The 24475-nt window shown below is 35.2% G+C and overlaps 1 protein-coding gene across 1 annotated transcript in view; it reads left to right on the forward strand.

The window, feature by feature from the left end:
* The window catches only part of LOC111385450 (probable disease resistance protein At5g66900), a 16209-nt gene extending 3946 nt beyond the window's left edge, over positions 1–12263 (forward strand). Inside the window, exons 3-6 of the mRNA XM_023009837.1 lie at positions 9074–9477; positions 9752–10113; positions 10923–11134; positions 11202–12263. Of these exons, the coding sequence (XP_022865605.1) occupies positions 9074–9477; positions 9752–10113; positions 10923–11134; positions 11202–12043 (1820 nt within the window). The 3' untranslated portion in view covers positions 12044–12263. The remainder of the gene's footprint in view (positions 1–9073; positions 9478–9751; positions 10114–10922; positions 11135–11201) is intronic.
* The last annotated feature ends 12212 nt before the right edge of the window (positions 12264–24475 follow it).

The raw sequence follows: 24475 nt of genomic DNA on the forward strand, positions 1-24475 counted from the left end.
TTTGATTTTTTAATTGAAAAATTTCATCCACCCCACCCCACCCAAAAAAAAAAAAAAAAAAAAAAAAAAAAAAAAAAAAACCACACAACTCTTGCTAAAGCATATTAGATTTGAATAGGAAGAAATCATCCAAAAAAAACCCGAAATCAACCCCCAATTTTTCTCCGGTATCAATGTCGCATCTAGCCATGGGCGACACTCCTGTTGTAGCAACAGAAATGACACTGCTTTTCTCTAGTACTAGCTTCACATCTAAGATGGAGCATCGTCGACGACGCTGATGGTACGTCTTACTCTTCTTCTGCTTCAGCCGACAACGATCTGAAAGCAACGGAACATCTTTGCGTAGTCGAAGGAAAATAAGAAATCCTTTTAAATCTAAATCCGATAAACCCCAAGAAGATCAAAATCTTCTTCGAATCAAACAGGTTCACACCAAGTTCAAGAATATCAAAATCTTCTTTACATCAAATCAAAGTAAAGTTCAAGTCCAAGCCCTGAAATCCAAGTGCCGAACAAGTTAAGTCTCGACAAATCAAATTTTCAACAAATTCTCAAAAACTAGGATTTAAACCACATGGCCCCTCATTTTCAAACACTCAAATCATTAATCAGAGGATTTTTGCAATTTTATAATTACAAGAAGGTTAATATCACTTGTATTTCTCAAAAATACAATTTGTAACAATTTCTGTATTTTAATACCCGAAATTTGTCGTACAGTGTGAACGAAAATTGACTTTGAAAATGCAACCAGGGGAGTATGACATAGTGGAGATAAAGCCATATCAAACTCAAAATGCAGAATTGATGTTCATAAAAAAAATGAAAACGAGCCAAGCTACCAATTTCAAACTGCCACGATGAAAGAGTTTGAAGCTCTAAATATTCTTGCAACCAATAGTCACAAAAATAAATAAATAAATAAATAAAATTCCCCAAATACTTTTTAAGACGACGCAATAAAACCAATATGCGGAAAATTCAAATTTTAGACTCTAGTTTCGAAAGAATAATGATATCTAGCATTAGGCTATATGACTACAATTTATACATTCAATTATATGAGTCATGTAACTTTGCATTTAAATAAATTTATTATTGTAATTGCCTCCTAGATTTTTGTTTAAAATCAGATAAATAGCATTGTTAAATCCAAAATCTCCAAATCGTCTATCACCAAAGATTTGAGCACTTTCAGCTATGTGGTTCTTTCTACTATTGGGGCCAATAGTGGTTTGTGAAGGTATGGCAAAAGCTTCTTGTAATCGATCTTAACTGGGGACTGGGTCTTGGTTAGCAAGCATAGGCTGCCATTGGATTCAGATTTTAAGAAGAGGACGATGGTGGCTTGATATAAGGTTGCCAAAGTCAAACTGGTAGTCGATGGCGGACATCGGTAGGAGTGGGAGAGATACGAGGTTGATTGCGCTGGGCAGGGCAGTTGCGTGTGATGGGCTTGGATAATGCACTTTGCAAGCTTTTGCGTGATAGAGGTATGGGTATGGGTATGGGTATGGGTAGGAATATGTATATATGGTTTATGGGTTTGAGGGATTATTTTGGATGAAAATTACACCCACACATAACTTCTAACTTTTCAATTCAAAAATCAACTTTAAAATTTTTTTATTAAAAAATAATATTATAATTCAAATTTTTAATATTAATAATAGTGTTATAAAATTAAATTAATCTATATAGCCATCCCGCCTCACTCCATCCCATCCATCGCACCAAAATTTACTCTCAAACTGTAATAATTTTCTTATCTCCTCTCTCTATCAGCTCCTTTTTCTCTTTTCTCTCTTAAACACACATGGAAGGCCACTACAGTGGCTCACACAACGAAGATGATGTCATTGCGCAGCAGTGATGAAGTTTTAGGGTTAGGGTGGGTTCTTTCTCATTTGATATGATCCGATATGTTGCTTAGCCGGAGTTTTGGTGTGATTTTTGTTGGTAGTTTGCAAATGGTGATGGTAAGATGGTGACATTACAAGCAATGGTGGTGTTCGTGATTGTTAGTGAGATGATGGTAGTGCTAGTGACTACGGTATAGGTGGTGATTAAGCTAGCAATGATGGTGAAGTGGTGGTGGTGGTGGTCGTGGTGGTGCTATTGGTGATGGTGCTAGTAGAAATGGTGGTGAGGTGATGTAGCATTCAGTTGGTGTTCATGGGCATGGGGTAAGATGAATAGCAGCATTTGTAACCAATTATTTGGGTGATTATGATGAATAAATAATATGTTATCATTAAAATAAATAATTTGTGACCAATAAATAATATATAACCTTAAAAGGTGATATTGCTACTAAATTTGTAATCGTAACTCACAATTTGTTAAGTTGTGATCAATTAATTTGATGATTTGTGATTGAAAAAAATTGTGATTTGTGATCAAGAAATAATACATGACCTATTAATTGGATAAATTATAACCTATAAAATTTGTAGTTTGTGATTGAAAAATAATATGTGACCAATTAATTTGATTATTGACATCAATAAATAAGATGTGATATAAAATTTTTGATTTGTGACAGTGATGTTCAACGATTGTAAGTATTACATAACTGGACCATAAATTGTGTAATATTTTGCTCTTAATATATTTAATTAATAAAATATTTTTAGTTATCTATTTAATTAATAAAATTTAATTATGACTTGATTTTTGAAATTTTAAAATAAATTTCTTAATTTTGAAAGTGGATCTTTCAAACATTATTATGTATTGCTCCCTTATTTCTAGGTACGTCTGTTATGTTTGTTTGGTGGCTATTTATTGTTAATGGGCTGCAGGGCTTGGGTTAGGTTACTGGAGTGTGAGCTAGGAAATTGGATTTGCATAAAGGCTGGAGCATATATAAGTAGTGGGCCCAATTTGATTGTTAGGCTTGTGCATATATGGTCAGGATTATAGAGGGCTGGGAATTGGTATCAAGTGTATGGTGAGTGGCTTATAGAATATATTGGCTAAGATTTAATTGGGTTGGAATATTGGAAAGGACAGGTCAAGCAAGTAATGTTAATTAGGCTCACTGGCTTGGAAAACAGTAGCTCGGCTTGAAAAAGCCCAAGTCGGCTCAGGAGAGCTTAGCCTCATTTTTGGACATCAGCCTGAAACTTGAGCAAACCCTTGTTTTGAAATGCAGGTAGTAATGCCTGTGTTAGGTAACTGTATGTCACGGGCTTATTATTTGTCACTGCCAAACTACATTAGAACCATGAGGCTTTAACGCTCTACAACTCTCGTCTCCACGAAATAGCATTAAGTCAGCCTTATATGTTAACTTTGGTAGAGATTATAGATAGGAAATTATGAGGAAAAGAGAGCACATATATATTTGGGGAAAACTTCTTTATACAAATATAAGAGAAACTATTTACAAACTCACTAGTATTTTCTCTTTACAAAGATATCACTCTCTCTCACTTTACTCTCATTCCATGCATGGAAAATTTCTCTCAACTCTCCAATACTACCTCTTTCCCTTCATGGGATTTACAAATGACTAAGCACCTCTATTTATAGGCAAACTTATGGTATGCAAGTTGACATCAATGACTAGGATTAATCTTGATCCAAGTGTTCTCATTGGTTGCAAGTTGCTTTCCACCTCCTTGGACGATAAAGTAGTCAAGTTAGAATTTGCTACCTTATAAGTGGCATGTCTCTATACTTGCAAGTTGTCATATTGCAATGTATCTTATCCTCTTCCAACTCTATGCTAGTTGGCATGTCACTTTCCATACAAGTGGACAATCTTTACAACTCATACGTGCAAGTAGACATGTCTTCATCATGATGGCCAAGTTAGACTTTGCTTACTCAAGCAAGTTGTCAAGTTGCATTTCGGCCTCCTTATGCAAGTTGCCCAATTGGCTCAAGTTGGCACCCACTTGCATCCAAAACCATTAGCCGCAGTTCAGGGTATTGTTTTTCCTCATGATAGTGGTTTTTACCCTAGAAAACCTGGAATTTCGTCTGTGCATCCCTTGTCGAGTCTGCCAGTTTTCCTAGCCTATATCTGCCTACACAGTCTACTTGTGTTGCTATTGTGTCATGCCTATGTTGCTCTTATGTCCTTTGTCGCATTATCTACAGCTTGCTTGAGTTTCGCCTGTCTGTATTCCCTGCAGCAGTGCCTTCACCCTGCATCTTCTGCAGCAGTATCTGTATTTTCCCTACCTGCATTCCCTATCATAGGTATTTCCATCCAACTGTAATATACTACCTCCGCTATCGAATTTCCCAGTCATAACTTGGATGTATCAGCCGCAATCTTGGGGAATGTAAGTCATCCCCACCAAATTTTGCTACGCTGTCATCCCCATGTATCGTTGAAGCTTAGACCTAATTTGCTATTGGTCTATCTCATTTTCCCACTTAGTGTCATGGCATTCTTGTGTCATGCCAAGCCTCAAGTTACGACCTTGTGGTCCTTGACATTTACTCCCACTCAATCGCTAACGTCCTTGTAGTGAAACGTGTTCCGTGCATCCTCATGCAACTTAAGCCTTGCATTGTCCTCTACAACAATGGGCATCAAAGTTTTTTCTACTTGCGGCACCATCCCCTCGAATGGATAGGTTTCCACAGTGCCCCTTACACCTCATATCGTTGCAACCTCTTGCATGCTTCTTTTGACAACAATCTTCACCCTCTATACCTCTGCATTAGTTCCTCGGCTGGACAGCTCTTTCGATCATATTGTCCCCACACATGTTGAAGCTTTGAACATTCATACATCCAATTTCTGACTTTTTTGACAATGCTTCGTCAATTTTCCTCTTTTGCGAAAGTTCTCTTGGCAACTCCGTGGGCATCAGATCCTTATCATCTTGAAGGACTTCAGCTAACTACATTCCTGAAAGTTGTTGTATTTTTCATTCCTACGAAAATAGTTTCGGTACTCATAGCATTACACTGCTGGAATGAATTCATTTGAACTTCATCCTCATCTTGGCTATCTACGGCCTCTGGTTTGCTCTCTGAAATGGATGCCAATGATCCAAACTTAGGACAATCACTCATGTGATGTGGGCCTTTGCAAATAAAGCTATTGCGGGGTGTAAAATCATCCTCTTTTTCTCATTGTACTCCTTTCTCCAAGAAGTTTGTATGTTGCCACCGGGTCTATAATCAGCCTTTGAATTACGCTTACCTCACTGCATGGCCTTTCTTGTGTTTTCCTTGTAATCACCAAAATTTTCTTTAGCGGGTTTGATAGTTTTAGCTTCCGTCTCCACACTTTCCTCAAACTTCGTCAAGGATTCAACTACTGCAATCTCTTTGTCTACAATTTTGACTCCACAATGTTGCAACTCTTATTGCACCCGTATTGCACATCCACCTAGGAAATAAAATAGCAAATCATCCTCCATTATGCTTGGGATTTGAAGCATAAGGTTTGTGAACTCTTTGTCATAGTCATGAATTGTTCCCGTATGTTTCAATTCCCTCAATTTCTTACGGGCCTCATAGATGGCATTCTCCAGGTTGAATTACCTCTTTAGGTCCCTTTTGAACTCATCCCAAGTGTCAACTTTGCAAGTTTCCATGGCAATTTTCCCATGCTTACTATGCAACCACAAAACTACAATATTTAAAAGATACATTGATGTGGTCTGCACTTTCATTGCCTTCTCGACAACATTTATGTCATCACAGTATACTTCTATTTTCCATAGAAAGTTCTCCACATCTATGGCAACTCTCCGGCCATCATATTCCTTCAACTTTGGGTAATCAATTTTCAAGGCAACAACATTTGTAGCGACACCTCCACTAGTACTAGCAGTTGATTGCTTTATTTGCCTGAACTCCTGGCTCATTTTTTCAAACGTCATGGCCAATTTGTTCGTCTGTCCTTGTATTGCACCTACAACATCAGCAACTTTGGTTTAGAAACACGTAAATTTTTTACTCGTAGCTGCTTCTCCAACTCCCACAGCCTGAACATCATGCTTCACGCCTGTACGTTGTCCTCCAATGATTCCCGATCGTCCATCACCTCTTGGACGTTAATTTGGAAAGTCTCTAACATTCCAATGGCGTGCTTTTCTAACGCTTCAAAGGAGTGCTCCAAGGATTCGACCCTATCACCCATATTGACGATGATCGGGTCAAGTTTTTCCTCCATCATTGAAGCTTCCCATGCTTTTCTCTTACCACGTGTCCTCATTTCTTCTACCAGAGCAACACCACTTCTCCTCTCTATTTCAATTTTGAGAGCATCATGAGATTTCGCCATTTAAGCACCACACTCAAATCCAAGAACCTCTAACGAATCCGGCTACCACAGCCGAACTTGGTTACCACAACCCAACCTTCACTTTGACACTGCATCCATAGTCCGCACCACGTGAACTTTACGCAGATGTCACCTTACGCCTGAGATGAAAAATCGGTTCAATCCCATGTGTACCTTGCTCTGATACCACCTGTCACAGGCCGACTTTTGTCACTCCGAAACTATGCTAAAACCGTGTGACGTTAACGCTCCACAAATCCTGTCACCACGAGATAGCGTTAAGTCAGCCTTGTACCCTCACTATAATTTAACCAATGAAGCTAAATTATATGTTAACTTTGGTAGAGATGGTAGATAGGAAATTATGAGGAAAAAACAGCACAGATATATTTGGGGAAAACTTCTTTATATAAATATAAGAGAAAACTATTTACAAACTCACTAGTATTATTTGTCTATAAAGATATCACTCTACTCTCATTCCTTCCGCGAGAATTTTCTCTCAACTCTCTAATACTCTGTCTTTTCCTTCATGGGATTTACAAATGGCCAACCACCTCAATTTATAGGCAAACTTATGGTATGGAAGTTGGTATCAATGGCTAGGATTAATCTTGATCTAAGGGTCCTCATTGGTTGCAAATTGCCTTCTACCTCCTTAGACCACAAGGTAGCTAAGTTGGAATTTGCTAATTTGCAAGTGGCATGTCACCACACTTGCAAGTTGCCATGTATCTTATCCGTTTCCAACTCTATACTAATTGGCATGTCACTTTCCATGCAAGTGGGCAGTCTATACAACTTATATGTGCCAGTGGACATGTCCCATCATAGTGACCAAGTCGGACTTTGCTTCCTCAAGCTAGTTGTCAAGTTGTATTTTGGACTCCTTATTGAAGTTGCCTAATTAGCTCAAGTTGGCATCTAAGTACATCCAAAACTATCGACCGTAGTCTACGATATTGCTTCCCTTTACGATAGTGTTTTTTACCCTAGAGAACCTAACTTCCACCCTTGCATCTCCTATCGATGTCTACCTATACAATTTGCCTATGCTGCTGTTGCATCCCTTGCCACAGTTTGGTTGTGTTGCTATTGTGTCCCTTGCTGCAATATCTGTGTCTACCTGAGTTTTGCTTGCATGTGTCTCCTGCCGTAGTGCCTGTGTGTTTCCCTACCTGCATCCCCTACTGCAGGTACTTTCGTCCAACTATAATGCACTGCCTGTGCTACCTGAATTCTCCAGTCGCAACCTAGACGTATCGATCATGACTGTGGGAGAAGTAAGTCATTCCTCTGCCAAATTTGGAGATGCCCTCATCGCCATGTATCGCCGAAGCTTGGACCTAATTAACCATAGGTCTATGTCATTTTCCCACTTCATGCCATGACATTCCCATGTCATGCTAAGCCTCAAGTCACGACCTTGCGGTCCTTGAAATGTACCTGTCTTTACTTTAATTATATAAAGTAATAAAACTTTGAATTTTAATAAAAAATTTAAGTAAAATTCAACAAATAATTTTTATTTTATATTTTTTTTAGATTTTACAATTTTTCATCCATTCATTTGATAAGATTTTTTAAAATTTACTAATAATTTAAAATTTATTTATACTGAACAAGTAACTTAATGTAGAGAAAGTTTAAAAAGTTCAAATGAGTAAATTGACGTGTAATATTAGAACAAATGATTGGATTTCAAGATTGCATATAAGACCCCGTTTAGTATCCATTTTTTTCAAAATGCATTTTTCTCTATTTTCTTTTGAACCACACATTCTTTATTAAAATAACATTATACGTAAATAAAAAACCTTTATTTTTCAACCACACATTTTCCATCAATTTACTATTCAAAAATGCCTTTTTACATAAAAATGTCTCCCAAACACTCCCTCATTATATTGTTGTAAAAATTGAATTTCAAGATTGTAAGAAAAAAATGTACTGGCTTGGCTCGATAAGGCTCTAGCTGAGCCTTGATTTTTTTGCCGAATTTTGGTTTGGCTCAGCTCAGACCAAATAAGCCCAAACCATTTTTTACGCTAGTAGGTTCGACTTTTTTACATTCCTAGGTCAAGCGGCAGCGAAAGGTTATCTACAGTTGAAATCTTGACCTTTTTTTGTACAATCAATAAAGTAGAAAGAAGTAGAAAAATAGACTTTCTATTCTTTGATTTTTTATTTTTATTATTATTATTATTTTTTGTGACTACTTAAAAACTATCTTTAAAAATTGAAGTAGAAAAAAGAACTTTTCGTTCCTGCTACCCTCTTTGTGTTCAGTGTGGGTTAATGACGAAGAGGAATTGTATATTTTGGATTAATGTGTTTGGTTATGGTTTTGAAAGTAAGGGTTTATTGGTGGTTGGAGAGATGGATACGGATGGTTTATGGGTGAAAATCTGATCTGTTGGTCAAGGAAAAGGATTTGAGCTCTAATATCAAATGGATGTACAATTATAGGAGAAGGGAAAAGGGAAAAGGGAAAAGGGAAGAGAATAAGAGAAATGAGGGACAAAGGAAGAAGAAGATGGAGAGAGGATGAGAGAAACTGGAAGAGAATACTAATTTATTTCATTATCAAACTTTAAATATGTTTCTTAAAATAAACTTCAACATTAAAAACTAAATTAAATAATATATCTTCTAATATTCCATTACAACTACTCTTGCTCATCTTTGAATCAACCATTGTAAAGATACACATGATTGTGCTTTAGTGTGTAATGGAGAATCTTATGCCTTGAACTTTGGTAATAATTTCCTTTATGATCTTGTATATTGATTATCTCATGTTTTGCATAGGGAAATATGGGGATAATGTCTTCTTTCAGATAGTCTCAAGATCACCTAATCTCCAGTTAATGGTTCAAAAAGTATTTCAGAGTAACAAAAACCGGCAGGTGCCTATCTTTCAAAGTGATGAAGATGCAATATACCAATTAGAACAATTTTTTCTGCGGCAAATAGGACCAGCTCCCATGCTATTAGTCCTGGACGATATGTGGTCAGGATCAGAGTCACTCATTGAGCAGTTCCTTCTTCCAATACGTGGATATAAAATTTTAGTTACATCGAGATTTGTGTTTCCACGATTTGAATGGACTTATAAACTGAATACATTGAATCATCAAGATGCAATGACTCTATTTCATCATTATGCCTTTAAAGATGGGGTCTGTACTGTGAAAAAACATCTTGCAGAAGAGGTAAAAGCATTCTCTGCTAAAATGCATCTTTAGAACAGTCTACCAATAACATCAGTATTGAACTTAGTTCATTTTTCTATGTGCGGCGCATTTTTCTCTCATGTTATTATAGCATTTTTACTCTACCTGAAACATCAAACTACACCAAGAACGACAATTTTCATTGTCAAAACTCATTTGTTTAGGTTGTTAAAATTTTATGAACAGATTTATGAGAAATTTATTCACCCTAATTTAAACCTTAGCTGATGTTGCTTTTGGAATTGCATGGCAGGTGGTCAGAGGTTGCTCAGGATCTCCATTGGCCCTCACAGTTGTTGGCAAGTCACTCCATAGGCAGCCTGAGGACAATTGGATTCGTACAGTTCAAAATTGGTCCCAAGGGCAATCCATTTATGACACCAACATGGTTTTGCTTAATCGTCTCAAAACCAGTTTAGATGTCTTGGATGGAATGGCAGTCCTCAAGAATTGTTTCTTGGATCTAGGTTTATTTCCTGAAGATCAAAGGATCCCTGCTGCAGCTCTTATGGATATATGGGCGGAACTGTACAACCTTGACGAAAGTGGCATGTACACCCTTGTCTATCTCCATGAACTCTCAAACAGAAATCTGGTTGATCTTACTCTTGTAAGGTTTGTACCTTCCTTTCCATCTTTAGTGGATTATGCTACATTTAAAGAAGTACGCTCATCTGCACATTTGAAGACAAGCAAAAAAGTGAATATATTTATGCAAAAGTGGAAGTCACAAATGAGAGAGTTATGCAAAATAGTTGGTCTGTAGAGATGAAGACAATCTGAGACAATTGGAAAGTGGAGTAGAATTGTCCATGTTCATATGCTAAAAAAAAAAAGAGAGATAGAAAGAAATGCAAGAAGCATGTGAACTGAACTTATATAATGGGGCTGCAAGCCTATTACATAACTTTTAGACAATTAATTTTATCCAACTTTTGCCCTCAAGCTGTCCCTTTCGAGTACAGAAAAAGGAAAATATAAAAGCAGAGTTATAACAAAACTAGAGGATTTAGTGTTCAGTGACTTTGCTTCACGGTAGAGATGAATAAAAAATGTATTAATTACCTAGTAGAGCTCCATTGTTTCAGTGATATTGCTTCTCTATTTAATATTTTTTGTCATTAATATAATGATGTTACCTCTTTGTTCATATAGCCGGATCAGATATTTTCTTTCCCTTCGTTTCCTTTTTTGCTCTACGGAATGATGCTAAAGATCAATTATAAAGCAGAATTTGATAAGAAAGTTTTCTTAGGTTTTCTAATCTACAGTAATTACAGTTCATTGTGTAAATACCGTTGTCTTTAGTTATGCCCAAATGCAAATCATTGTACAGGTAGTCATTGAATACCATTTTTAATCTAGGTCTCTTTAACAAAAATTCCTTTGATCAACTTATCTCATTCAGTCATTTTCCTAAGCAGAAAAGATGATCAGGATGACATTGACTACTGCAAAGAGCATTTTGTAATGCAACACGATCTTCTGAGGGAGATGGCTATCCACCAAAGTAAACAAGGTTCCATAGAAAAGAGAGAGAGACTGATTGTGGAAATAAACGGGAATGCCATCCCCAAGTGGCTAACTGATCAAATGCAGCAACCCATCAATGCTCGCATTTTATCTATCACTACAGGTTCGTAATCTTTTTTATTCTCCCTTTCCAGTTATAGATACTAATGTCATTACCCTCCTTTTTGCAGATAGTGCGTTCTGCTTAAACTGGTCTAAAGTGCAAATACCTGATGTTAAGGTTTTAATACTGAACTTTCAAGTCAAAATTTATACCTTACCGGAATTTATGGAGAGAATGAGTTGCCTGACTGTTCTGTTAGTGATGAATTATGGTTTTACCCGAGCACACCTAGAAAACTTTCCACTTCCTGGTCAGTTAACCAATCTAAAGAGACTTAGGTTGGAGAATATTTCCATCCCCTCTATTGCTCCTTCCATACTGCAACTAAAAAATTTGCAAAAAATATCCATGATCATGTGTGAAATGGGGAAGGCATTGGAAGAATGCACAATTTCAATGTCCAATACATGGCCAAATCTCAACGAGATAAATATCGAATATTGTGACGACTTAGTTGAAATACCAGCATGGGTTTGTGGCCTTATCCATCTTAAGAGGATCAACTTGAGATACTGTCAAGAGCTGGTTACTCTTCCGGCAGAACTGGGAAATCTGACAAATTTAGAAGTGCTGAGGCTTCAATCTTGTACACAACTTCTAGAGTTGCCAGATTCAATTTCTGGGCTCAAGGAATTGAGGTTCCTTGATCTGTCAGACTGTGTAGAAATGGATCACTTGCCAGATCAGCTAGGCGACTTATGTGGGCTGCGAAGAATACGGATGATGGGTTGCACTGCTTTATCTGAGCTGCCGCCTTCAGTAATGGATCTTGTGCAGTTAGAACGTGTGATATGTGATGATGAAACGGCCTATTTATGGAATTCCTACAAGGATTATCTCGATAAGTTGGAGATTGTTGTGGTAAAAGAAGATATAAACCTTAACTGGCTTCATAAGAGACCTACTTGAAAATCTTTGTTAGCACAACATGAGATCTAAAGCTCAACGACGAGTCTCACATCGCCCTCAGGGTTGAGGAAGGTAAATTACCTATCTTGAAAACTTTTGAGCAGCAGTCTATGATTCTAGTTTATAGTGCAATTGATAATTGATTAACTTAAATTTGTATTATTGAAGATATTGTAAGGTGAGATTGGAAATGGTAAATAGTAATTTTGCCAATAAAGTGATGAGTTTTGTAAACAAAGTGGTAATCTTGAAGACTTTGAACCGATCTCAACCATATGTCTTATATCTCTGTATTTGTCCAGAAATTGGGGCAATGGAATCCTTTGAAAAGGTGAAGTTATAACAAATAAATAAATAAATAAACACGAAGACATATGGTAGGAAGAGAGTTGAGAGTTACATCAAGTTCCTTAATAAAGCTCTTTATGTGTAGAATAATAGCACGATACTTGGCCTTGGTAGAGGATCAAGCTATTATTGAATTCTCTAAACTGTGTAAAATGGCTAATGAAAATTTCTTGAACATTAGTGACTAATTAAATGAAAATTTCATAAAATTCAAGGATTATATGGAAATCTGCATCAATTTCCCAATACGATTTAAGCTAAAACCATAAGGACAGTGATCATGTAACCGTCCCTGTCACGATTACCCGATGATTCTCCTCCCCCTTTGAGGATGGACAACTTAGAGCGAGACATTATGCTATCCCTAACGATAATATCATAATAGTTTCCAAATATTATGATAACACATGCTTATATACAAATGTATATCATTTGGAATTTTTCATTAATATTTTTATTAGGGAAATCATGATAAACATTTTCCTCATCCACCTAATAAATTTTGAATTTGATTGTTCTAGTATACCAATAAGCTCATTTTCACAATTTTGATTATCCAAGAGTTAAAAATACTGGTAACTCTTGATTCAAAATCATGTGTATATTGACTAGTTGGCCTAAACATGGTAAAAATATTTTAATTCCTTGGGGTCTAGTCGAATAATTTTATATGTAAGATGAGTTCTAAGTGAAATTTTTTATTTGCTCACGACATTCACTAATTTTTATTAAAATTTTCAACTGTCGCTCTTGGTCAAATATTTATTTGAAACATCAATATTTTTGCAACTAAGTATGTTTGATGGACAAAATTGAAAGATACTACAATAAGATTTTGTTCAAAATATGATTTTTATTGCCAACACGAGTAGCTAACTAGCTATCTCAAAATAATCAACAAAAGATGGATTGGATGAGTGGTTTTGCTTTGAATTTGTAAATTTCTTTCAAGTATTCAGATTTGAAAAATGACATGCCAACAATGGACTTTCCTCATCAAATGAATTACAAGTTTAAAATTTGACACTTGTGTTGTTATGAAATTGTTGTCTTCTTCACTGTCTGCTTCAATCTATTTGGTATATCAATTTTTTTTCAATGTATTTGGTATATCAAATTTTTTAGCAAATGGAAAACATCAATTTGTAATGTGTCCATGTAAAAAACGTGTTAGGTATTTTCATTTGTTAAGGAGAAGTGATATATTAAGATATACTCAAAAGACAACTAAGAGGGCAATGACTCTGCCACATACATTGCAGCATAATGGTGTAACTATATGAAGGAACCGCACATTATTAGATATAGTACGATCAATGATGAGCCATGCAAATTTCCAAAAATCATTTTTAGGCCATGCACTAGTCGATGCATGTTACACATTAAATTGTGTCCCATCTAAATTATTAACCAAACTCCTTATGACTTATGAAAAAGTAGAAGGCCCAACTTGTCACATATTAAAGTTCGAGATAGTGTCACTTATGCAAAGTGCATCGAATCAGATAAGTTTAAGGATAAATTTGATAAATACATATTTATGGGACATCCAAAAGAGATAATTGGATATAAATTTTATAATCCCATTAAGAAGAAAGTCTTCATTTCAAGACATACGATCTTCCTAGAGAAACAATTCATTCTAGGATAGGACTACGAGCAAAATAGAACTTGAAAGAGATCAAGAACCATAGATATAGTTGGTCAAGTAGATGAACCCGATTCCATTCCCACGCCTGCTGAGGGATATACTCTCGATTAGGAAGTAGAGACTCTTAAAGACACGTCAGCTCCATATAAATCTTGTAGGATCATTCGACCTCTTAGAAGATACGAATCCATGATTACTAATCAAGCATTACTAATTGAGGATAATGAACTTATTAGTTACGCTGAAATGAAATCAAGTGTTAACTAAAAGAAATGGTAAGAGGCAATGGAATCCGAAATGAAGTCATTGTATGTAAACAAGGTTTGGACCTTGGTCGACCCTCCAAATAGGATAAAATTCATAGGTTGTAAATGAGTTTACAAGAAAGAAGTCGATGAGAATGGAAACATTCGTATATACAAAGTAAAAGTAGTAACAAAAGGATTACAAACAAAAACAAAGACTTGACTCTAATGAAACCTTTTTAACTATAGCCATACTTAAGTCCATTCGAATTTTACTTACAATAGATGCATATCATAACTTCGAGATATGGAAAATGAATTTCAAAACTACATTCCTTAACGGGAACTAGTATGAGGAAGTATAATTGACACAACCCAAATGTTTTGAATCCAAAGATTCTAGCAGAATATGCAAGCTTGATCAATTTATATATATATTGAAGCAAGTCTCAAGAAGTTAGAATCTTAGATTTGATGAGACAATCAAAATGTTTGATTTTATCAAAAATAAAGACGAACTTGTGTTTATAAGAAGAGAGTTGGAGCTTTGTCGTATTCCTGATATTATATGTAAATGACATTATTGATAGGAAACGACATTCCTATATTTCAATAGATGAAATTGTAGTTGTCAAAGAAATTCTCCGTAAAAGATATGAGAGAAGCAACTTGATTTATAAAGATAGATCTAAAAGACTGTTCGACTCATTTCAATCTACATAGATAAAATCTTAAGAAGATTTTATGTGGAGAAAATGAATCGGATATGTGTTTACTCTTAATATTTGAGTAGTTAATTGGAAAGATTTCGAGTATGAAACAATCATTGTTTTAACAGCAGAGGCTTAATACGCCACTATTTCATAAACATCTACATTTGTATTGTGATAACAATGGAGCCATCATGCAAGCGAGAGAACTAAAGTCTCATCAGTCATCCAAAAGTACGTTAATAGGCATTATCTCATGAAAGAGATAACAAAAATAAATAACGTAAAGAAAGAACGAATGCTCTCAAGTTATTATTTTATAGATCAATTGACAAAGAGCTGTCGCAGTATAAACATGAGTGTCATGTAGACTCTTATGAGATAAGATATATAAGTGATTAGATTTAGTGCAAGTGAGAGTTTGTAAGTGTTTGCTCTAGGTCCAATCAATTGTGAACCTAAACACTTTCAATATATAGTTGATGCATTTCATATATGCTAGATCTATTATTTAATTTAATTATTATTCTATTAAATTAAATAATAGAATCTATAGATTCAAGTTTTGATAATTTATTAATCACAAGAAGTTTTTATTGTGAGATATAAATTATATGTGATTGATCTTAAATAATCTATGGTCATAAGTAATAACAAGATGTGGATGTCCTTATTATGGATAGATCATCACATGTGACATTTTTTTACTTGTGAAGTAAGTAATCGATCTCACAAACTAAAGTCTATTGATACTTAAATGAACATATGAATATTTTGTTAGAACAAAACATTGGAGACTCGTTGGAAAGATTACATATGGATAGCTATCTGAGTGTTAGTAGTTAATCTTTGACATTAGATAGTGGAATTGGTCACTTGGTTTGAGATCATCATAGTGTCTTATATGAAGAAAGGTACACTTCGGTGATGTTAGATTTTGCTCTGCCAAGAGTGGCTAATACAACATCATTCAGATATATCAAGAATCATATAAATATTATGAATGATCAATAGATGATAGGTCAATCTTCGATAGTAAGATATTATGATTTACATTTCATTCAGTTAAGTTGGTAATGAAATCCTTGGTCAAGGTGTGCTCATAAATCAAAAAGAGTTTTCGATTTACATTAACTTAATAGTGGAATAAAAGACATGATCAATAATCGAGGGTGACATTTTTCCATATCTTGTAATTGATAGGATCACACTGAAGAAGGGATTATAGTTTCACAGTTTACGAACAAGTTTAATTTTATCATATCATGTAACATTTCCCATCACATGTATTGTCTTGACTCATTGTTAGATGTTAATTTGGGAAGATGAATATAAATTGGTGATAAACTAAAAAGGTATTTTAATTTATTGATTTTGATTATATCAAAATAATAATTCACATCATTAGGCTTCGTAATCGAAAACCTAATGGGTTCACGAAAAAAAATGAAAACTAGAAAAATGAAATTAACCAATTAATTAATTAACAAGGGTTGAAAATTTAATTAATTAAATTGCCTATTAATAGACCCAAATTTAATTAATTAATTCATGAACTAAATTTAATTAATTGAATTTATTAAACAGTGGACCAGGTTAAGTTTAAGAGATGGGTTAAGTACACTTGGACTTCTGTTAATAGGCTCTTAGGGTTTTAAAGTATAGAATACAATTCATATTATTGCTAGCATACACAAATAATAATAATAATAATAATAATAATAATAATAATAATAATAATAATAAAATCCTAGGCCTTTCAATCTTGTTCCCTGTGTGGATTTCATTGGAGACCAGTCAATTGGACAGTTGTGAATTAGAGATCAAAACTATTCTTCAAGAAATTCATCAAAGGTATAACTCTTTTTCGTAGTTTCTCGCTAAGAATGAAGAAGATCCTTGGTGAGAATTGAAAATTTCGTTTAGATTCCATTGTACATGTTAAGTGAATTCCAACATAGAAGACCACAAGATCCTGTATTCACTAGGTCTAATCACTCAATCAACTTCCAACAAGTAAATGCCACCTATAAATTTAAGAACAGTTTCAAATTTTAATGGGTGGATGCACTTGACTCAAAGATATTTGGCCCATGCTTTTAAACGACTTCTTTGCTACCTTGTGGCACACTTGAACACATAATTCTCCTATATTGAGATTCTCCAATGTTCTTACATGAACATTCTAATGTTGACTGGCAGGCAACAAGGATGACTCCACCTTATTGGGTTTTGATATCCAATAAATCTCGAGTTATAATATAAATGTTCAATTGAATATCATAGGCATTGTCCGATAAGTGAAATTGTTAACAACAACTAAGTCCAAAGGCTCGATCCAAAAACAACATAGACCATTGGAAGTAGCTCAAGAAATTAATGTCACTCACGGCCCATATATATTACCTATTAGCTGACTTTAAATCTTGGCCCATTTAAACCTATTATTGGTCCAAATAAAGCCCAGCATGTTCCTATATATATTGATGTGATCCAATATGCGGGAGTCACGAAGGCAAGTTCGAATCAAGACCCGTTGATTATCGAAGAAGGCGCGATGACGCGATCGAGAGCGAAATGAGTTAAAGAGGCATTGGGGATGCTCATCAAAGCCACTATTGATGACACCATGTTCAAGACACAAAATGGAGCAAGTTTCATTTTGGAGTCGAAGGCCGAAGAGCTTTGGATCAAGTGATAAAGGTGGACAATATGGACGATATGAAAAATGAGCAGCGTGGATTAAAATGGGTATAATTTTTAGCTCGGGTGTTGGATTTTCGCCCATGAGTGCAATTAGGAATCGTCACGAAATTTTTCACACGGAGGAGGAGGTTTTCAGAAAAATAACTACGCCACTACATGGCTTAAAAGCCATGCGACTGTATAGGCTGTTACGAAAACAAAACTGAGGATAACTATTTGTTCTATGCGACTGTATTGATTTATACTATGCGACCGCATATTACAAATTTCTTGACGCATTTTCAATTTTTGGTAACTTATCTTGTTTCCATAAAATTTGATTCTAATTATTATTTTTTGGCATTTGGAGCATAATTTCCACCCAAGACAATATTTTTAGGGTGGTATAAATACTTTCTCATATTGATTGTAAGAACAACTTTTGACATTATTGAGAATTTATTTGAGAGGAAATTCTTGCTTTCCAATCTTTGTTCTTCTTAGAACAATTTTGTGACTTATCTAGGTGCTTCCTTCTGGCATTCAAAATTCGAGTGCGAGTCTTTGGTTGCATGATCAAGAGGTCCTTTATATTGCTGTTGTTGTGGGGTTGCTTTGTTCATCATCTTGGGATTCAAATTCATAAACTGGGTTTAATTCATAACTTTCCTGGGGATCAACAATCTTTTGTGGGTTCGTTAGTGATCATGCTAACCGGGTTTGCATCAGTCGCTTCAATGGGCAAATCAAACTTATCAAAAAAGTGATTTCTTGTGGAGTTCAAAAACATCGCTTTGGATCTTTGGGTTATGTAATCAAGGAGTCTTTTCAAGCATCGTTCTTATTGGTTTTTTGGTTTATAATTTTATTGGTTCAAGTCCACAATCTAGGTGAGATTTCGAGACTTTGTGATCAAGAGGTTGTTGGTTTAATATACCTTCGGTTGCTTGGTTCATCGTTCAAAAGTTAAATCCTAAACCTTGGTTGTATTTGGGCATTCTTTGGATTTGGTGTCAATTCTTGTGTGTTCGATAACAACCTTGGTAATTGGCTTCACATCATATATGCTACAATTTCCCTAGCTGTTAGTGTGTGATTTGTGTACGATTGAGGAAAAAATGTGGCTACCCCCTTTGAGTGAAAATCGAGCTGCCTTTATAGAGAGAAAAATTGGGGACTTCCCTTTGTATTTTGATCTCTCTTTGTGTCTTTCTTCCATTGTCTTTCCCTTGCCTTTGTGGTTACAAATTAACTCAGATATCTTGTCCTTTGTGGGTGAGATTGAGAACCAACCGAGATGAATATATTAGCTATGGGTCGAAGTCATTTTGGATTGGTTGTCCGGTAGAGAAAAGTAATGTGATGAGCCTTGAAATCACCATTTCGAAGATCTTAGAACGAGCTTTAGTGACACACCACCACCATTGCCTATGTTGTCTACCTAAGTCAGAATTTTGGAATTCGAAGAAACAAAGAACTGTTGCTCACTTTTCCACTGGAGTTGAATACTGCTCTGTTGCCACTACTTCGTCGAACTCAATTGGATTTGTTCTCTCTTGACCGATCTTGGTATTCAAATTTCCTAGTTTTCTACTTTGAAAATATTGGCACCACTTATCTATGCTCTAATCTGGTTTTTCACTCTTAGATAAAACATGTTACCATTGAATTTCACTTTATTCATGAATAATACAAATTATTGCTTTCGGTGTAACTCATGTCTTGCCTGAAGACCAACTTGCTGGTGTACTTACTAAACCATTTCCCTATATGAGCTTTCTCCTTCTTTGGTCCAAGATTGGAATATCTTATTAGAGCTTTATCTTGCGGGGGCATGATAAAGATAATAATTTTAGATAGAATTAAGTTACAACAAATATTTGGTTTATTAAATTCAAGTAATTGTATTTCTTTGTGAGTTTTGATTGATGAAATATCTCGGTAAGTTCGAAGCTTAAGAAAAGAGAAAAGAAAAAATATGAATTTATGTTGGGAATCGCAACTTTGAAAAATGGGTTAAGTGATTACTTAAATATTTTTTGTTGAATGATCATAAATCTGAGCTCAATATTTAGCATTGACTAATTTTCAATATCTGTGGATTGGTTCACATACATAAAAATTGTTCACATACCTAAAAATTGTAACTTAGATTTATGAGAATAATTTGATGGCCAAAATAGTTATTTATTATCTTACATAGTTATTGGATCTCGGATGGAGATGAACTATATAACATAGATAAGAGGAAAATGTAACTTAAGTGATTATTGGGGGAAAAAAAAAAAAACACTAATAATTAGTTTGGACAAAAGATCAACTAGATATATTATCTTGTTATTGAAGCTTGTAAGATATATGTTCGAACAGGTCCTTCTGGTGGCTCTATAAAATTTAGGACTCAATTACAATTGTTGTAAATGTTTTGGATTTAATTTTAGCTGTATTTAAGTTCAAGAACTACACTTGAAATTAAATCAATTATGATATAATTAGGCTTAGACTTGAAATGCAGCATTTTTTTTCTCCATATAAGTGGATCAAAGTAGCGCCTTGGAGACTACACATAACACCATGCAATTTTCTTTCTTAAAAATAGGGGAAAAAACGTTTTCATGCTTTTCTTGATCTATCAAGTGTGATATTAGATTTTTGAGTTAATACAAAAAATGTTCATACATCAATATAGTCCACACTTTATAGAATATCATAAAAGTCTTGAAGGCTGAGAGCGTTAAGTTGCAGGTTTTTACACCCTTAGATCTAATACAATACTTTCATTTTCCTACTTCCCGACTTCATCTCATTGGTGCCAAATTTGCCATCTACTCTTGCATAAATTTTTGAACACATCACAATATTTTTGAGGTATCAAAATTTTAGAGATGGTACCTATAAATTTTAAAGAACTGTAGTAAAATTTAATGGGTTTTGATATCCTTCAAACTGTGAAACTTCAAAATTGTAATAAGGTGTCAAAATTTTATAGAAGACCATCAATGAAGACCATAGATCTAGGCTCTTGCCAACCATCTTTTCAACAAGGGAAAGAGAAGGGCAAAAATCGACTCTGATTACCAGATCCTCAACCTAGAATTAAAAAACTCATGCATGATGTAACAGAAAGTAGAGGAACACAAAATGTAGGGACAAGAAGTCCTCCATATGCAATTTGATTGGAAATTTAGCCAAATGGCTTAAGAATTAGATAAATAGAAGTGGATACAATATATGTTCATTGCAATAGTAAAGTGTCAAACGGCTTATGAATACGACGAATGATCGAAGCCAGAATGATTTCAATAACTTACCCACCTTAATAACATTTATTATACACGGGGACACACTCAATACATAGAAAGATGGACAAAATATTTGACAATTTAGAACTCAGAGAAGTTATTAGCACATACCTTCGAGACATGCATCCGTCACCACATTTTCCTGACCTTGCTGGTACCGAATGACGTAGGAAATGTCTCTATGAACTCTATCCATCTTGCATGTCATTTGTTCAACTTCCCTCGTCCTCACAAGTGCTTCAATAATTCATAATCATTGTGTATCACAAATTTCTGAGGCCATAGGTAATGCTACTATGTCTCCAAGGCTCAAACAAATTAGTACAATTCTTTATCACATGTAGGGTAGTTGAGAGTAGCCCCACTCAGCTTTTTACTAAAAAAAGCTATAGGCCTCCTATCTTACATCAAAACTGCTCCAATCTCTATTACTGATGTATTACACTCAATCTCGAAAATTTTATCAAAATTAGGAAGTGCTAAAACAGATGTTTTACACAATCTGTCCTTATTGGTATTAAATGCATACTCTTGTTTTCCCCCAATGAAACCTACGCTCTTCTTAACTACCTCAGTGAGTGGTTTGGTGATTGTGCTAAAGTCTTTGACAAATCACAAAAAACTAGCCAAGCCATGAAAATTCCTTACTTCAATTATGATTTTAGGTGTTGCCCAATCTTTAATAGCTTTTATCTTTTCTTAATCTACTTTTGCCCAATTAGTACTAACCACAAATCCTAAAAAGATAACATTTTCCAAGCAAAATGTACATTTTTTAAAGTTAGCACGTAGTTGACTTTTCCTCAAAACTATAAGCACACTCCTTATATGCTCAACATGCTCACTTAGGTCCTTACGTTAAAGTATACCACAACAAATTTTCCTACAAAAGCAAGCAAAACATGATTCATCAACCACATGAAATTGCTTGGTGCATTCATGAGTCCAAAAGGCATTACTAACCATTCATACAAGCCATATTTAGTTTTAAATGCAGTTTTCCACTCATCACATTCTCTCATTCGATTTTGATGGTAACCACTCTTAAAATCAATTTTACTAAATATGAATGTATCATGTAACTCATCTAGCATATCATCTAACATAAGGATATAGGATAATGATACTTCACCGTTATGTTATTAATGGCTCTATAATCCACGCACATCCTTCAGGTTCTATCTTTCTTTGACATAAGTAGCACTAGAACGACACATAGACTCACGCTCTCTCTCACAAAGCCCTTGCTCATCAGTTCTTACACTTGCATCTAAAGCTCCTTTGTCTCCTTGGGATTACTTCGGTAAGGTAGTCGGTTTGGAATGACAGCTCCAAGTATGAGTTAATTTGGTGATCAATACCTCGAATGGGAGGCAATCCACTATGCACATCCACTAGAAATACATCTTCAAATTTCTGCAACAAAAATTTAGCCAAATTTAGGGAGCAGTGGATTATATTTCTCAAGATTGAGGAGTGATTCTTTAAAGATCAACAAAATCATCTCTTTTCTCTTGACTAGCACTCTCCTTGGCTCACTCCTTTTTGCAAAGAAATTCGCTTTAGACTTTTCTCTCCTCTTGAAAGACTCTCTTTCTTTTCGCTCTTGTGACTCCACTCTCTTTTTCTCTCTACTAGCCATTTCACTATTTTCTCTCTTGCTCACCATCTCACCATTTCCTTTCTTTATCTCTAACTCTCTCACTCTCCTCTCCTTCTCATTCTTCAATTTGATTTGGTCCTCTTACACTTGTGCCGGTGTCAATGGCGCAAGGGTAATGATCCTCCCATCCTTGACGAAGCTATAGCAATTTTTGTACCTGTCATGAATAACCTTCCTATCGTGTTACCATGGTTTCCCCAATAAAAGGTATTCTGCATGCATAGGTACCACATCACACATTATTTCATCACGATAGCTACTAATTGAGAAATTTATCAATACTCTTCTATTCACCTTAATTTCTCCACATTAATTGGGTGTTCAACAAAGTTAGTTGCAATTTCTCTACAAGGGTTGTGCTAGCTACATTCGTGCAACTTCCACCATTAATGATCATGCTACATACCTTATCGCTAATTTGGTATCGAGTGTGGAATATGTTTTCTCGTTGCTACTCCAAATAATCCGCCTTAATTTGAGCATTAAGAGCTCGCATTGTAACCAATAGCTCTCCAACAGCAAACTCCAGTTTCTCACCATCACTAATCTCCTCCAAATACGGCATATCGTCATAATCACCTTTACTCTTACTCACGACCTCTCCATTGTCTCGCAATACCATTGCCCTTTTGTTTGGGCATTGAGAGGCGTTGTGTCCCGACTCCAAGCATGTAAAATATTTAATATCCCAACTCCTTGATGGTTGTAGCTCCGCCTTGGGTATGGTCTTGCTAGCACTTTTTTTCCCTTTGGAAAGTCAGTCCCCCTTTAGAAACAGCCCTGTCTCCTTTGTTGCTATCCCACCTCGATTTCCAAGATGAATGAGAAGTTGAAGAGCTCAATGATTCCCTAGATGTCTTCTTTCTCTTTAATTGCCTTTCCACCTTCATTGTTACGTGCAGCATATCCTCTAATTCCACATAGTGCTGTAAATTCACCACATTGGCTATATCCCTATTCAAACCATTTGGAAAATGAGCCACAGTGGCTTTCCGATCCTTCTCCACATTGGCCCTAATCATTAATATCTCAATCTCCTTGTGGTAGCCCTCCACACTCCTCGACTTCTGCTAAGATTGGTAACGGATGTATCAAGCCTATCCAAACTATCATCCATATCCACTAACAAATTGTCAAACTGCCATATCATATCATCAGACGTGTTAATGTGATTACCATTTCTACTTGAATTGGACACTTCCTTGTCAGACATCCTGGCTCTAAGATATTTCTGCCTCATTGTGTTTTCACTCGTGTATTACTCAATATGGTTTTTAACTTCTATTGATCTCACCACTCTGTCTTTTTCCACTCAGTGCTTTTGTCTAAGTGCTTCGAAGAACAAAGTGAACTCAAGAAGTATTAGCCTTGTGGATTCTAAATCAGGTGTAATCAAGATAAGTGATTGTAAGAGGATTTCAACAATCGAAATGAAAATTGGATGGAACTACAAAATTCAATAATGGATTGAAATAAAATTTCGAGTTGACTAAATGGAATTAATTGTTACTCCAGAAATCGTTAAAAAAAAATTCTGACAGCAATTGAACAATAACAGTAAGAATAATATATTTTTTTATTGGCTCCTTTTTTTTATCTTTTATTTTCGGCCCTCGCTTTTTTTTTTCCTTCTTTTTTTTTTTTTTTTTTTGGAAAATACACCACAAAACTAGCAAATCAACAAAAATTGATTTGGACACTAAATTAGTCCAAAAATAACTTTTGAAAAATTAACGACAATATTATGGATCAAAGACTATAAATAATGAAGAACTCATGGACGCGAAAATACTGGAAAAACAAGATAAAGACTCAACAATGAAATTTA

This window comes from Olea europaea, unplaced genomic scaffold (assembly GCF_002742605.1).
Source record: "Olea europaea var. sylvestris unplaced genomic scaffold, O_europaea_v1 scaffold317, whole genome shotgun sequence".
In the NCBI taxonomy this organism is placed as follows: domain Eukaryota; kingdom Viridiplantae; phylum Streptophyta; class Magnoliopsida; order Lamiales; family Oleaceae; genus Olea; species Olea europaea.